We start from the raw sequence: 13,192 nt of genomic DNA, 5'->3' as shown, positions 1-13,192 counted from the left end.
ATGCTGTTAATATTTCATCCATAATTGATTTCTTTTATGTGTAGCTGAAAATGCTATTCAAAAATAATCTCTAAACTTACCTCTCAGTTTTGAATCTCTTATGGAATATGCACACTTCTGTAACCTATTTTAAAAATACCATAAAACTTTAAGAGTTATTCCATTAACATAAAAACTCTTAGTTTATTAATCATTTTGAAGCTATAGATATCAAAACGTTTTCACAATATCTGTTTGAAAATCACCTTTAAGAAGTACAGAATATCTAACTTTCATATTCAGAAGTCCCTAAACTTACAACTCAGCAAAACAAGAAACAATTTAAAAATGGGCAAAGGACCTAAAAAACATTTTTCCAGTAAAGTTATACAAATGGCCAACAATACATGAAAAGATGCTCCACATCACTAATCATCAGGGATAAATGAAAGTCAAAACTACAATGAGGTATCACCTCACACCTGCTGAATGGCTAGTATCAAAATGACAGGAGATAACAAATGCTGGTGAGGATGTAGAGAAAAGAGAGCCCTTGTGCACTGTTGGTGGGAATAGTAAACCAATACTGCCACTATGGAAAACAATATGAAGATTCCTCAAAAAACTAAATATAGAACTACCACATCATCCAGCAATTCCACTTCTGGATTATATCCAAAGGAAACAAAATCAGTATCTCAAAGAGATACCTGTACTCCTATGTTGACTGCAAAATTATTCAGAATAGCCAACATATAGAAACAACTTAAGTGTCTGAGACAGATTAATGAACAAAGAACATTTGATACACACACACAAACACACACACATGCACAATGGAATATTATTCAGTCTTAAGAAAGAAGGAAATTCTGCCTTTTTCGACAACATGGATGAAGCTAGCGGGCATTGTGCTAAGTGAAATTAGCCAAAATAGTAATAATATGGTAATATAGATAGTCGATTCCCATATTATCCCACCTTGATTAAGAAATTGAAACTGACAGAAGTAATGTGCCCAATGGTACACAGCTAGTAAAGTGGCAGCACTGCAATCCAAATCATGGTCTCTAACTTAATGCTGTTTCTTTTTTTTTTTTTCTTTTTAAGATTTATTTATTTATTTGAGAGAGAGAGAGAACAGTGTGGGGCAGGCAGGAGAGAGGGAGAATCCTAAGCAGACTCGGAGCCTGACGGGGGCTCCATCCCACGACCCCAAGATCATGACCTGAGCCAAAACCAAGAGTCGGTTGCTCAACAGCCTGCACCACCTAGGAGCCTCTCATGTTGTTTCTAATACCAGCATTTCATTCCTGGAAAAACAGGAATAAAAATGGGGGATAAAGGGGGAAAAATAAAAAGGAGAGACAAAGAGTGAAAAAAGAATTGAAAGACAAGAGAAATTTTCCTATCAAAAACTAATGATGTAGTGTACGGTGATTAACATAACATAATAAAATAAAATTAAAAAACATTATAAGAATACTGTGTGGTGTCAAAGTGGTGAAATAATCCATGGGGAAAAGCTGATACTAAAATTATGGTTATGAAGTGTACTTTTTGTCCTTCTGTTCTGCAGTTAAACTTAGATTTGTGTCATGCTTTATATTTCTCATACCTTTCGTGATAAAATATATTAGAAAGTATTCCAATCATCAGAAAAAAAAAAAAAAAGAAATTCTCCTTGAGTAACTAGGTAAAGAGTGGGAAGTAAGAAAAGGAGAAACATGATATATGCTTCTGTGTACGAAAATGATTATCTAAAACAAAATTAGCTAATATGGGTGCAGCAGACAACAGGGTAAAAGGGAAAGGATGCAATGGAAATTAGTTTTAAGGATGCACACAGGTTAGCTATTTCAGTTCCTTACTCTTATAGATAGGTTCAGGTTCAAAATGCTAATTATTAAGTATTCATCTTGGGAGGTCATATAACCATACCATATGAATTCTGTAAGTTTTTAAAAATTTCCTTCAGAGTTAGTTTTTGAGCAAGAAAATAAGCCTCATTGCTTGACAACCACATCTGTTTCTGACTAAAAGTCACATGGCCCAACTTGATCAACTAGTTTATTCACCCAAGTAGAAAAGTTCCAAATTACTCTTTGCTATTTACAGTCTCCTTACTCTATAGCTACACTTTTTTAAAAAAATTCCAGTTTACATTTATACTATTACTAGTTTTATAATGACCTGGTCAATTGGTTTTTGAAACCCCATCTTTGCTAAAAACATTTAGAAAATTAATAATCAAGAATGCTAAAAAACCAAGTGCAGCTGGTATGGAAACTATCAATTGTGATTTGATTATAGAAAAGGATTTTGCCAGCAAAATGACCTAATGGATGCATACATTCTCCCAATATGCTTGATCACTGCCCATAAGTAGCCAAGAAGTTTTCTGGATTAAAACCAAAGGCTCAGACCAGGTGATTAAAATAAAAACTTAAAAAAAAAAGCTTGGGAAACATTCTCATTATGAGAATACTACCAATTAACTTCTTGAAGTTAACTAAGACATTCCAAAATATAGAAATATTTTGTTATTTGAATGCATGATACAAAGAAGAGGTATTTGATAAAAAGCTAAAGAAACCAGAGTACAAAATAGCTGAACATGTTAGATTGAGAAACCATAGTAACAGAATCTGGGGCTTGATTAGCAAAAAGAAGTCTTGTAGTAATTGTTAGAACATGAGTGGTCAAAGGGGAATTGAGGTAAGCATCAGTCTCTTTTCCTGGTCTACACCAACTCAAAATGGCATTCCATTCCTTTTCACTCAATATATCCAAAACAGAATCATGGTTCTTTCTCTCAAACCAACTCCTCTTCCAGTGTTCGCCCATCTAAATTATACAACACTCCCTGGTTGCTCATGGCAGAAACCTATCACTGACACCTCTCTCACCTTCCTCCACATAGGCAAACAATTACCAAGTCCTGTTTATTCTTACTTCTAATTATATCTCAAATATATCATTTTATCTCCATCAACACTGCCACCTCCTTAGTTCAAATCACTATTAGTTTCTAATAGTTTGAGATGCTCATACATATGCAATTGGAGATGTCAGTTAGGCATGGACTATAGACTAGAGTTCAGAATGGAGTTATAAATTTAGGAACTCACAGACATATATAAATATGAGCATACATATATTCTTTGAACCCATGTGATAGATACAAATACCCAGGAGTGTGGAATTAGAAAGAATGAACCTTGGATAGAACCTCTAGAATGCCAACATTTCAGAGTTGGGTAGAAGAGGTGAAAAGAGGATTGAGAATGAGCAGCCAGCAAAGTAGGAAGAAACTTGGTAGAGGATGATCTTGGAAGCACAGAGTCTAGAGTTTTTAAATAAGGTGGGAGGGATCAAATGTATTAGAAGCTCCTGAGAGATCAACAGCAAGTTTAGCTTTAGTGAAAGATTACAACAGATGCCAAATTCAAAGTGGATTAAAAAAAAAAAAAATGAAGACAGCAATATGAATAACCTTTCAAGAAACATGGCTATGAGATAAAGAAGACAGGATCATAACGTCACTAAGATTCACTCTCACTTAATCTTCCAAATTACTATTATCTTTAATTTATAGATGTGGAAACTGAGGCTTAGAGAGGCTGATTAACTTGAAAAGGTGAAGGAAAAAACCTAGTTTTCTCATCTCATCTAGATAATCCCTAAAAGTCTTCCTATCTCCAATAACAAAAAAGAAAAAAATATACCTCTGTTTCTGTTCCACAGCCATAATAAATTTAGCATCTTTCACAAGAACAGAAGCAGCCTGTTGTACACCTTTTCTTGTTGCACAAAACTGAAAATAAATGAATAATTCTTGGATTAATCATATTAAAAACTGAACATTACACTCAAAAATAAGCAATTAACAATCCATACCACAAGTGTGGGTTTCTGATCAGAGTATGTTTGTATAACACTGGCAATTTTGTAGTTGAGGGTTAAATCAAACTTAAATTCGGTTTGGTTACTTCTGCAGGGAAATCCAAGGACCACTTTCCGAAGTTTCACCGGCCTATGTCTCTCATCCATTTTCAGACATACCGCAGGTGTTTCACCATCTGAAAGCCATTCTGCAATCTTTAAACAACAGAAACATACATTAAAAGTTTTTTCTAGTCAAGTTTTATGGCTAAACATAACCAAATAATAGACCACTTTTAAAGAGAAGGTATAAAAATAATTAGGCTGTCTTTTTCAGTATTACATATTCCAGTGACACTATTCTATTTATATATTGGTAGGTATTATCAGTAGCAGTATTTTAAGATTAGTCCCACTTTTCAACATGGTAAACTCCCAATTAATTATTATTTTGTTTTATTTTCCTTCCCAAGAGTCCAAAATAAAATTAAAATTGATTTTGGCAGAGAAACTGAATTTCTCACTATCATTATAACCTTCCTATTTTTCAGAACTATGCCTAGATATGCATGACAGATCTTTTGAGTTGTGCTAAATAATAGCCAAAGAGTAGCAAAGTAATGGTTGGCTTAGATTGGCATGGGTTGACAATTTTTAAACAAAGAGTAAATAAACACTTGAGAGATGGCAGTGCCGAAAGCACATTTCCGACTCAATGCCTGAGTCACTTGTTAATTTCTGAAGCTATGGTGAGCAATCCTTATCTTCATATAACCTGGTTAGTAATTAGGCTTCATGCCTGCTCTGAAACTGACCATTGCTTTGACAGGAAGATGGATTAATGAGTTTTTAGTTACAGGGGAAGGAAATATTAAAACATTTTCAAGGCTACAATGTGTACGAAAAAGATCACACAAGAATTTAATTTGAAAGGGGAAGAAGGCCAAGAGTGAAGACCTTAATTTAGGAGAAAATTGAGAAAGAGGATTTGTACAAAGAGACAGGAAAGTAGCATTCGCAGATGTAGTGATTATCACAAAGGGCAAAAGAATTTCAAGAATTACAGAGTACTGATATTTAATGACAGCTTACATATCAATAAGAAAAGTTTATTATCCCAATGTGAAAAAAAGGGTAAAGAACATGACCTGACAAGGTACAAAAAAAGAACTTAAAGTAATTGATTGATATATTAAAAATATTTACTTCAACATGATGCCCCCAGCTTTGTTTTTCTTTTTCAACATTTCCTTGGCAATTCAGGTTCTTTTCTGGTTCCATACAAATTTTAGGATTGTTTGTTCCAGCTCTTTGAAAAATGCCATTGGTATTTTGATCGGGTTGGCATTCAAAGTATTGATTGCTCTGGGCAGCATAGACATTTTAACAATGTTTATTCCTCCAATCCATGAGCATGGAATGTTTTCCCATCTTTTTGTGTCTTCTTCAATTTCCTTCATAACTGTTCTATAGTTTCTAGAGTACAGATCCTTTACCTCTTTAGTTAGGTTTATTCCAAAGTACCTTATGGTTTTTAGTGCTATTGTAAATGGAATCAATTCCCTAATTTCTCTTTCTACAATTACATTGTTAGTGTATAGAAAAGCAACTGATTTCTGTGCATTGATTTTGTATCCTGCCATGTTACTGAGTTGCTATATGAGTTCTAGTAATTTAGGGGTGGAGTCTTTTGGGTTTTCCACATAAAGTATCACATTGCCTGATTTCAAGCTATATTACAAAGCTGTGATCACCAAGACAGCATGGTACCGGCACAAAAACAAATAGAGAGCCCAGATATGGACCCTCAACTCTATGGTCAAATAATCTTCAACAAAGCAGGAAAAATGTCCAATGGAAAAAAGACAGTCTCTTCAATAAATGATGCTGGGAAAATTGAACAGCTATATACAGAAGAATGAAACTCAACTATTCTCTTACACCATACACAAAGATAAACTCAAAATGGATGAAAGACCTCAATGTGAGACAGGAATCCATCAAAATCCTAGAGGAGAACATAGGCAGTAACCTCTTTGACATCAGACATAGCACGTTCTTTCAAGACACGTCTCCAAAGGCAAAGGAAACAAAAGGAAAAATGAACTTTTGGGACTTCATCAAGATAAAAAGCTTCTGCACAGCAAAGGAAACAGTCAACAAAACAAAGAGGCAACCCACAGGATGGGAGAAGATATTTGTAAATGACATAACAGACAAAGGGCTGGTATCTATGCTCTATAAAGAACTTCTCAAACTCAGTACCCAAAAAAACAAATAATCCAGTCAAGAAATGGGCAGAAGACATGAACAGACATTTCTCCAAGGAAGACATATGAATGGCTAACAGACACATGAAAAAAATGTTCAACATCATTAGCCATCAGGGAAATTCAAATCAAAACCACACTGAGATACTACCTTACACCCAGTTAGAATGGCAAAAATTAACAAGACAGGAAACAACAAATGTTGGAGAGGATGTGGAGAAAAGGGAACCCTCTTACACTGTTGGTGGGAATGCAAACTGGTGGAGCCACTCTGGAAAACAGTATGGAGGTTCCTCAAAAAGTTAAAAATAGAGCTACCCTATGACCCAGCAATTGCACTACTGGGTATTTACCCCAAAGATACAGATGTAGTGAGAAGAAGGGGCACATGCACCCCAATGTTCATAGCAGCAATGTCCACAATAGCCAAACTGTGGAAGAAGCCAAGATGCCCTTCAAGAGACGAATGGTTACTCAGCCATCAAAAAGAATGAATATCCATCATTTGCATCAACATGGATGGAACTGGAGGGGATTATGCTAAGTGAAATAAGTCAAGCAGAGAAAGTAAATTATCATATGGCTTCACTTATATGTGGAAGGGCAGAGGGAAGAGGGGAAGAAGACTATCCGCTGAGCAGAGAGCCTGGATTGCAGGACCAGGGATCATGACCTGAGCCAAAGGCAGACGCTTAACCAACTGAGCCACTCAGGCACACTGAAAACTATTTAAATGTAATAATAATAATAATTTATTATAATATCCAGTGCTAGAATACAGAGAAATGGCTGATGGTGGAAGTATACATGACCATACCATTTTATGAAAGCACTGTTTCCTTAGAGTTTTATAGATCCTTTGACTCAGTTATTCCACTCTAGAAGTTCATCCTAGAGAAATAATCATGTTTTCAAAGATGTATTAACTTTAGCACCATTTACAACAGCAAAAATGGAAATAATCTCCCATCATTAAAGCATTAGATAAATAAATTATAATAAAACCACAAAAAGTATATTAAAGAAGAATTTCTAATGACATGGAAATGTCTGTAGGTGACATGCAAGTCATAAAAGAGCACGCATAGTACGATTCCACCTATACATCTGGAAAGACAAACACTGGGTTTCTGTTGATTATATATACTTAAAAATTTTCTCTATTATTCTTGAATATGAACAAGTTGTTAACTTAAGAACTGGAAAATGAATAATTTTGCCAAATTAAAGATAAATCAGGCAAAATTTTCCATTGGATTAGACAATATAGGAACTATTTGTGAAATTTCTAAGTAGTAGGAGAAAAAAGTCGTACTATAGTAGGCTGAGAAGGAAATAAGAGTGAGGAACAATGAAACCATACTATTTTTCAAGAAGTTTGCCCAAACAATGAAAAAAAAATTAGGACAAGTATAATACTATGTACAATTATTTCTTTACCTGTCTGTGTACCCCATTAACCATGAGATCCTCCTCAAGGGCAGGGTCTATATGTTTTCACTTTTGTATCTATTATTAGTGCTTTCCATAATGCCAGTCACATAGAATGTGAAAAGGTGGGTGGTAATCACCTAAGCAATTATTTTTATTCTCCACCATACTTTGCTATACAACTACAGTCAGCTGATTACAACAACCATAACAAATTATTAGTCATAATGAGGTACCTGAAACCCATAAAAACCAAGACATTTAGATACTAGTAAACAACAGACTTATACCAAAAATGTTTCATTAAACCAAATCAACCAAATATTAAGGCCTAATACTGCCATACCTATGAAATCTAACCATAATTTTCTTTTTTTTTTTTTTTAAGATTTTATTTATTTGAGAGAGAGAGAATGAGAGAGAGCACATGAGAGGGGGGAGGGTCAGAGGGAGAAGCAGACTCCCTGCCGAGCAGGGAGCCCGATGCGGGACTCGATCCAGGGACTCCAGGATCATGACCTGAGCCGAAGGCAGTCGCTTAACCAACTGAGCCACCCAGGCGCCCTAACCATAATTTTCTATAACATACTTTCCTACTAAATCGGTTATGGGATTTACAGAAAAAAACCCTCACTTTCCTCTAAGATTAAAATGACAAAATATTTCACTAGTCATAAAAAAATCTGATAGACTGAAATTCTAACTTACATCCTCAGCATTTGGAATTGTTGCAGATACAGCTACAAATCTCATTGGAATAACTGTGCTGCTATTTTCAGAAGTAGGAGATAAAGACTGTACAGTTTTCATTCTGCTAACTACAACTTCAAGAGTTGGTCCACGATTTTCATCTTTTACAACATGTACCTAAGAAAGAAATCAAGAAAAAAAATGATTAACTATAAAAATAAAAAACTAATCAATTAAAATCCATAATAATATTAACACTCTTAAGAAAATAAGCCTTTCCACTTGAACGGATAAAACAGACATATAGTTTGGTTGAAAATGCCTTGTTTCTTTCTATCCATTCCAATCATCATTTTATGTTTATCTCTGAAAATGAGTAATGTGTTCCCTACCTCATCAATGAGAAAGAGTCTAACCAGCTTGACCAAAGAGTTGTCTCTCCATTTTCTAGTCATGCTATCCCATTTTTCCTAAAGAAAAAATGCATGTGGTTTAACATGATAAGAAATTATAATAAATGTTATTAAGATATCAGTAAAAATCTTAACATGATACAAACGACGGGCAATATTTTAATTCACATCTTAAAAGTATCCTGAAAAAGATTTAAAGATTAAAAACATTTTAAAGGATTTTGATAGCCTTACAAGTGCTTAAAAAACTAAACCCCCATTTATTTTTGAGTTTAACCAAAAATATACAAAATTATAGTCTAATTACCTTTTTTAAGCCCTACCAAGGTCCTCCCTCTGCAATACATAATACTTGGATAAAAGAATACAAGCAAAAAGTAAGATTACAAATTATCCTCAATAACAAATTGCCTAATCATATCTTTTGTCTATTTTTCCCATTTGGTAATTTGTCTTTTACTTACTGATTAGTAAGTATTCTTTATAGTACTTTTTATGTTTGTTTGTTTTTTACATTGCAAATATATTCTTCTGCTTTGTATTTTCTTCTAACTTTTATTCTTGGTGAAGAGAAACATTTTCTAATAAGCCAAGGAAATAATAGAGTATAAATAACACCTACTGGAGTTGTCATAATAATATGGGCATGCTGAATCTCAAATAGGTCATCCATTACTGTATCTCCAGTGAGTTCTTTACAATTCAATCCTATTGGTCCAAATTTTTCTTTCCAATCATCAAAACGCTGACTACACAGGGCTTTTATTGGTGCCACTATAACAACATAAGATATATATTTTGAATGTCAGTGCAATTTTAAAATTACTTTCACAAACGTTAATAAAATTAAGATAAAACTACACATCTAGGTGCTGCCTAATATTTATAAATTGAAAGAGTTAATATAAGCATATTATCTAGAGATATAATCACCAGACTGAACTAAAAATAGAAAAAGAAGTAATTATTCAGGGAACTGTAACTAAGAGCAGAGAGAGGTAAGGCAGGAGATTATTGCTTATTCATTATAAGCCTTTTTGGGATAATTTATTTTTTTAACCATGTATATAAATTACTTTAATGAAAAATTTTAAATATATATATATACCTAAGAGAGTAGAGGTTCCTATGAAATTTTTTTAGAATTACAAAATGTTTGAATTTATTGTTCTTGTTGTCCTTTAAAAAATAAACATGTAAAGGTCAAATTCTCAATTTAAATATTACTTTTTATTTACAACTTTGGGAAAATGTGTTTGGAATTTAATGTAACAGACAAGAGCAAATGTGATAGGTCTTCACTAAAAATGTATGGAGAGCCAAATATTAATTCCTATGGCTTGAACTTTAATTTATTTCTTACTTTTGCCTCAATGGTTTTTCATTATTATAATTAATTACTCTTACAATATATAAATACTTACTGTAAACAATTTTAATGTTTGACCATGGCAATGGGACTTCCATTAATAATCTTGTTATAGCTAGTTCAAACACTACAGTTTTCCCAGAACCAGTTGGAGCACAAATCACAAAATTCCTATCTGTGTAAAGAAGCTAAAAAATACAATTTAATCAATCATGGAATATATAGAATTTTTCATTCACACTCTCAATTTGTTAGAAAATATGTAAGAAAGACTCTCTGGAATAATAATTCAAATTATTTTTACCTCTAAAATTATTAAAATTCTAACCTTGCTCTAGATCCACAACCCTCAAAAAAAAAAAAAAAAACCCACCACTATTAATAATTTATCATTTTGTGTTTTTTGTGAAAGTAATATGTTAGACCTAGAAGAAAATAATTTCTTTAGCTTCCAGAGAAATTGTATAAATCTAATAAATATAAACAAACCAACCTATGAAAGTCACATGCATTCATTTAGCAAACATTTTTTTAGTTCCTATAATGTACCAGTCACTGAGTGTGGCATTGGAAACATAAAGATGAATGTGATCTAGTCCTTGCCCTTAGAGAACACACAATAAAATAAGAAGAGGTAGATAAGTAAAAATCATAATAAAATACTTACATCATCAAAGGCTTTGGACTGTATATAGTTGAAATATGGGAATTCCTTGAAAATACTTCTAAATTTTGCCGCTTAGAATAGCATTAAGGAGTCAAATATTTCAGAATTTTAAGAATTGGTTACTTTTAATTAATTTACTTATTTATTGGTTACTTTTAATTTAAAAATTCAATTAATCAATATTAACTTTGATAATATTTAATGATGAGGCTTTAATACTTGCTACTTTAACATTGTAAGAAAGGAATTAATAGATATAGAGGGAGGGACCAACGTGGCAACATAAGAGGCTCCTGAACTTTCCCTCCTCCCACAGATGCACCAAATATATAGTTACACATGGAGCAATTCTAAGAAAAATCCAGAAATTAGTTAAGTGACTCCTACACATTGGGTGAATGAAAATACCCACAATAAAATGGGTAGGGAAGGCTGAGACAACTCTTACCCTAAATCCCATCATTGGCACAGCACCATACAATTGGGAAGGAACTCCCAAACCCCAGCTTCTCCCTGAGGAGCAAAGAGTTTGGACCACACATCTAGAGTCCCAACCTTTAAGGCTCCCACCCACAGAATAAGTCCCCAAAACACCCAACTCTGTAAGGCAACAGGGCTTGAATTCACGAGACCCACAGGACTATAGCAAACAAATAAGCAACTCTTAAATGGGCACAGGAAAACCCCCCTTCCTCTGCAGGTATACTCAGTGCTGAGGGAGCAGCAAAAATATTCATCTCCAGTTTCTACCTAGAAAGGATTTCACTGCATATTTTCTCAGCTGCTACCTCAGGTTCTGGCTTCTAAAGAGTCTGCACATAGGTGCTAATTACAACTCTCCCCTTTGGGACACTGATACATTTTAGCACAACTACTAGAAGCCATTAAGAACAAAGACAGTGAGTTGGGCAATCAGAAAGGTTCGAAAGGCAACTAGGAGCTTGGGCTAGGTTAGTTGATGAGGCTCATCTCCTAAGACCAGCCTGTCAAGATTGGGCGAGGTGGATATTTTATCTAATGTGTAGAAACCAGCACAGAGGTTAAGGAAAACAAAGAAGTGGGAATAGTTCCAAACAAAAGAACAAGATAAATCTCCAGAAACCAAACTTAACAAAATAGAGATAAGTGATTTACCCAATAGTTTAAAATAATGCATAAAAATGCTCACCAAGGTCAGGAAACAATGCATAAACAAAGTAAGAATTTCAACAAAGTCATAGAAGATATAAAAAAGAACCAAACAGAAATCACAGGGATTCAACATCAGACAGATCAAACAGAAGAAAGAATCAATGAACTCAAAGACAGGGCAATAGAATTAATCCAGTCAGAGGAGCAAAATGAAAAAAGAATGAACAAAAAAATGAAGATAGCTTAAGGGACTTATTTTATACTGATACCAAAGCCAGGTAAGGATACTACAAGAAAAGAAAATTACAGGCCAATATCCCTAATGAACATAGATGCAAAAATCATCTACAAAATATTAAAAACCAAATTCAACAGTATATTAAAAGGGTCACACCCCCATGATCAAATGGAATTTATATCTGTAATACAAAGATGGTTTAACACCCACAAATCAATCAACATGATATTCCCACATTAAAAAGTTAAAGATCAGGGGTGCCTAGCTGGCTCAGTCAGTAGAGCATGTGACTCCTGATCTTAGGGTTGTGAGTTCAAGCCCCACATTGGGCATAGAGCTTACTTAAAAAAAAAAAAAAAAAAAGTTAAAACTAAAAATATGATCATCTCAATAGATGTAGAAAAAGCATTTGACAAATACAGTATCTTTTCATGATAAAAACTCTCCAGAAACTGGCTAAAGAAGGAATGTACCCCAATATAATAAAGGCCATTTATGACAAGCCCACAGCTAACATCATATTCAATGGCAAAAAGCTGAAAGCTTTTGTCTAAGATTAGGAAAGAGACAAGGATGCCCACTTTCACCACTTTTAATAGTAGTGGAAATCATAACCAGAGCAATTAGGCAAGAAAGAGATATAAAAGGTATCCAAATTGAAAATGAAGAAGTAAAGTAGTCTCTATTCACAGATGACATCATATTATATATAGAAAACTCTAAAGACTCCACCAAAAAACTGTTAGAACTAATAAACAAATTCAGTAAAGTTGCAGGATACAAAATCAATATACAAAAATCAGTTGTATTTCCATACACTAACAAAATATCAAAAAGAAATGAAGAAAACAATCCTATTTACAATAGCATCAAAAAATAAAATACTAAGGAATAAAGTTAACCATCCCATTTATAATAGCATCAAAAATAAAATACTAGTGAACAAATTTAACCAATTACTGTAAGACACTGATGAAAGAAATTGAAGACACAAATAAATGGAAAGATATTCCATGTTCAAGGATTCAAGAACTGATATTGCTAAATTGTAAATTGCCAAAGCAATCTACAGATTCAATTCAATCCTTATCAAAACTCCAACTGCATTTTTCAGAGAAA

General features: G+C 33.6%; 1 protein-coding gene across 6 annotated transcripts in view; it reads right to left on the bottom strand.

The window, feature by feature from the left end:
* HFM1 (helicase for meiosis 1) overlaps window positions 1-13,192 on the bottom strand; it is a 112,658-nt gene that overhangs the window by 77,740 nt on the left and 21,726 nt on the right. For all 6 annotated transcript variants that reach the window (XM_032423989.1, XM_032424006.1, XM_032423976.1 and 3 more), the window contains 8 exons: window positions 10,705-10,775; window positions 10,093-10,225; window positions 9,291-9,442; window positions 8,648-8,725; window positions 8,274-8,432; window positions 3,880-4,080; window positions 3,708-3,796; window positions 81-124 (listed from right to left, as the gene is read on the bottom strand). In XM_032423989.1, coding sequence (XP_032279880.1) covers window positions 81-124; window positions 3,708-3,796; window positions 3,880-4,080; window positions 8,274-8,432; window positions 8,648-8,725; window positions 9,291-9,442; window positions 10,093-10,225; window positions 10,705-10,775 — 927 coding nt within the window. The remainder of the gene's footprint in view (window positions 1-80; window positions 125-3,707; window positions 3,797-3,879; window positions 4,081-8,273; window positions 8,433-8,647; window positions 8,726-9,290; window positions 9,443-10,092; window positions 10,226-10,704; window positions 10,776-13,192) is intronic.

This window comes from Phoca vitulina, unplaced genomic scaffold (assembly GCF_004348235.1).
Source record: "Phoca vitulina isolate PV1807 unplaced genomic scaffold, GSC_HSeal_1.0 scaffold2, whole genome shotgun sequence".
Classification (NCBI taxonomy): Eukaryota; Metazoa; Chordata; class Mammalia; order Carnivora; family Phocidae; genus Phoca; species Phoca vitulina.
This window is presented reverse-complemented; position numbering and strand designations above follow the sequence as displayed.